Genomic DNA, 3534 nt, shown 5'->3' with positions numbered 1-3534 from the left:
GGCATTAAGTCTGGCCAAAATGAAAAGAAAATGTAGAAATGGAGCTGGCAAGTTAGCTTCAAGTGCAGAGATTGAAAGACTCCTAGAACTGTTGCTTTGAGTCTCAAAATCAATGGAAAAGTCTTACTAGTTATAGTGATAATAGTATTATTGTTGATATTGAGTGCTGTAGAAAGCAAATTAAATATAGTGGTTATTTTGCATTTCTTTTTATTTCTTGCATAAAATAAACAAATCCAATTATCACAAGTTTCACTTTATTGCTGACGCTGTCGGCGTGCCTGATCCCTGTGCTCTCTCAGAATCGGAACGATGCGGCGCAGCCTCTTTGTCGGATTGCGATTGATGTACCTCAAGGCCCCCTTCCACTGCAGCTGAACTATCACCACATTTTGCATTTTGTAACCGCGTAACACGGGAAAAAGGTCAGTGGCTTGGCTGGCTATTGCTAGGATCAGAAGGGACAACGGCACGGTAAGAAAGCCCACCCAGTAGCTTTCGTAGTTTTCATAGTTGGTCTCCGAGACGATGCCAGTGCCGAGTATTATGAGTCTCATCAGGACGACACATATATTATCCACTGGCTTCCAAAACATCTGCACAAACTCCAAAAGCAAGTATGACACTATCAATTCGTATATCCACCTGATCACTGCCGTCCTATTTTGAAGTGCCCGGGGAACGAAGCAATTGTTCCATATAATATCCATCGCAGCAAGACCCACAAATAGCGAGGGTAGTTTCGGTGCCGGAGTATTGGCACTTCTGGAATAAAACGCCAGGAATTGGATCACGTGGAGTAATCCAGCTAAGGAAACGCATATCAAGTTGGTCATAATCGCACTAAATTACTTTAATAAAATTTTAAAAATTTCTATTGTCAGATTATTTTACTTTGTACTTTCAGAGTAATTGACTTAAAAGGGAAACATTAGTGATCTCTGTAAAAACTATGCTTTGAACACATTTCAAAAAAACTCGCAAAGAGAGAATGCTATAGTATATAGTATATAAATCCTTATACTCTACGAGTAACGGGTATAACAACAGAAGGAGACATTGCTTCTTCTATCTATATAAACAGTAGGGTAGTACCCTGGGTTAAAAATATATATTTCGATGCCTAAGCTCACCAAGAAATCCTACCCCCCCCCTCCCCCTATTACGGTGCCCAGGAGGTATCCATTCGATGCTCCAATCGTAGGCATTAGGAAGATAAAAAATTGCGGCTTTGGCGGCGACATGAAGATGCTTTCACAAGTGGCAAAAACAAACAGCGACGGTTGAAGGAGCGAAGGGTCGTAGTCACTGGAGTACAAGGAAACCGGGGACAATCTGCCGCTGCTGGCATACAATTTATTGTTCATTTATTCGCATTTAGAATACATACATACTTACTCACAATATTAAACGCTAGCTGCTCTCAACTGATTGCTATAAATTTCCAATAGATTTTAGCATGGCGCTGATTGCATTGGCTTGTCCTGGTTCTGGTTCTTGTTCTCGTCCTCGTCTTCGTCCTGTTTCAGGACCTCGTTCTTGTGCTCCTGACCAGTCACTCGTAATTTCCCGAAACCGAATGGAAAATGAAATGGCCGCCCCCTCATTTCCCACTGCTTGCCATCGAACAATCATCATCCAAAACAATGTGTACTTAATTTCCTTTCAAAGCAGCCACCACTGCACAGCGAGAAAATTGTGCATCATACGCATACATAAATATATATATATATAATTTCTTCTCTACAGACAAGGGTTAAGTTGTTTTCAATTTGAAACTTGGCTACGTTTAAATGGTAGTCCTTTTTGGATAGTTCATTTAGTTACCAGAACAGCATCGTTTTCTTCGAGTGTATCCTTTATTATTCCCGTTCATTTTGTTTCGTTCCATTTCATTTGAACCTCTTAATGCTTCAGCGGCAACTCGGCGCGTGTTGAATATGAATCATGCTCGTGCAAGTGCTTTCCATATTGATTGGACCAGACCCCCATCCCACCCATTTGGCGCGCTCCAAGCTCCCACCTGTCCGTCATGGCGCTCATTTTCCCCCTTTTTGACCATTATTTGCCCTCCAATTGGAATGCAGCCGGGAGCAGCGGATAGCAGCCGGTAAGGACTTGCAACAAATATTTTCCAATTTGAATTTCGCCCCCATAATCCCCACTTCGTCTCGTCCTTTTCGCCCGCAGTTTCGGGGTCCGAGAGTCCTGGTGCCCCGGAGTTCCGGAGTCCTGGAGTACATTAATTTTCCGCCAAAGTGGCGGGAATATGGCGGAATTTTTGAGAGGCACGCTCGCTTAATTAACATTTGCATGCAGCTGAGCCAATGGGGCATGCAACAAGTGGAGCCACCATCGGGTGGGCAACCTTTGACCCCGACCCCTGGGGCAGTTTAGCCACCCTCGCTTGTAAATCCCTCGCCTTTGTTTTTTTCAGCTGGCCAAAAACGACGGACTGCAAAAGTGTGGTTAAGCCTTTTGGATACCCATTTGAATTTGAATTTCATTCATGCTTGTCATCCATTTAAATCATAATCCCAAATATTTCTGCCCCATATAAAGAGGGTATCTGGTAGTCGCATGGGATTTGCTTAATTTTCGCGTGTGCCTGGCATTCTAAACGCATATTATGAAAGGACCAGATTTGCCATTTTCACGCGGCACGCACACATTTTCCATATCTTCGGCATTCATTTAATTTGTGATTTCTCCACGAGAAGATTTGAGCTCGAAAAAAATGAATATATATACTGTGTGGCCATATCAGAGGTGAAGCCCTCTAGAAAAGTGGGCGTGGCCAGGCGGTGTGTCTCTCTCTCTCTTTTTTTTTTTTTGTTCGTATTTGCGCTTCGCTTGTGTTTATGCAAATATTTGTATTCCATTTGCATTTCAATAATTGAAATTTTTATTTTTTCTGCCTTTGCGCTCTTGTTTTTCTCGCACCCGCGCCCGCGCCATTCCGCATTTATTATGCAATTTGCTGGGCGCAAAAAGAAAAAAAAAATAATCAAATGTAATTTTTGTGAACTTGATTAAACATTGCGCCGCGGCACATAATCCACCATTTGTTTGCCAAACTCTTGACACAGATGCCAGGCCATCGAGAGTGGCGGATAAATCCGATTTTCCATCCGCAATTCAATTGCGTTTTCATAACTCAAGGGGAGAACTTTTCTTCGAACAAACGATTTCAGTAATCAATAGGTCGAGAAGAATTGTGGGCAGAATGAAATTGATTTTATTTATTGAAGTGACTCAAAAGCATGCCATTAATAATGTAAATATTTATGGGCCCACTTATAAGGTTGCAAGCTAATTTTTTTATAGGATTTTTTTTTTAGTGGCAATATGATTAAATGCAAATTATACATTCTAGTTTATGAGAATTTAAATATTTGATGGAAAAATGGATTAATAACACTGGCATGCCATTTTGTATTTAAATTGAGTGAGAACACACTGGGCGAACCAAATGATGTGCGAAATCCAGTGCCATGCTTATGCTAATCCAAGCGGAAAATACCGCTGACGACC

At 41.6% G+C, this 3534-nt stretch overlaps 1 protein-coding gene across 1 annotated transcript; it reads right to left on the bottom strand.

Annotated features, from left to right (window-relative positions):
* Window positions 1-206: 206 nt before the first annotated feature.
* Window positions 207-910, bottom strand: CG43136 (uncharacterized protein). The gene has a single exon (NM_001258609.2). It carries the CDS (start codon window positions 834-836, stop codon window positions 258-260), a length of 579 nt encoding a protein of 192 aa, NP_001245538.1. The 5' UTR covers window positions 837-910; the 3' UTR covers window positions 207-257.
* Between the last annotated feature and the right edge of the window lie 2624 nt (window positions 911-3534).

The sequence above is a fragment of the Drosophila melanogaster genome, chromosome X, assembly GCF_000001215.4.
Source record: "Drosophila melanogaster chromosome X".
Taxonomy (NCBI): domain Eukaryota; kingdom Metazoa; phylum Arthropoda; class Insecta; order Diptera; family Drosophilidae; genus Drosophila; species Drosophila melanogaster.
The sequence above is the reverse complement of the archived record's forward strand: the minus strand, read 5'-3'. Positions and strand labels throughout refer to the sequence as shown.

Coding starts and splice junctions, on each gene's coding strand:
- CG43136 (NM_001258609.2), bottom strand. CDS start 836: ATGACCAACTTGATATGCGTTTCCTTAGCTGGATTACTCCACGTGATC.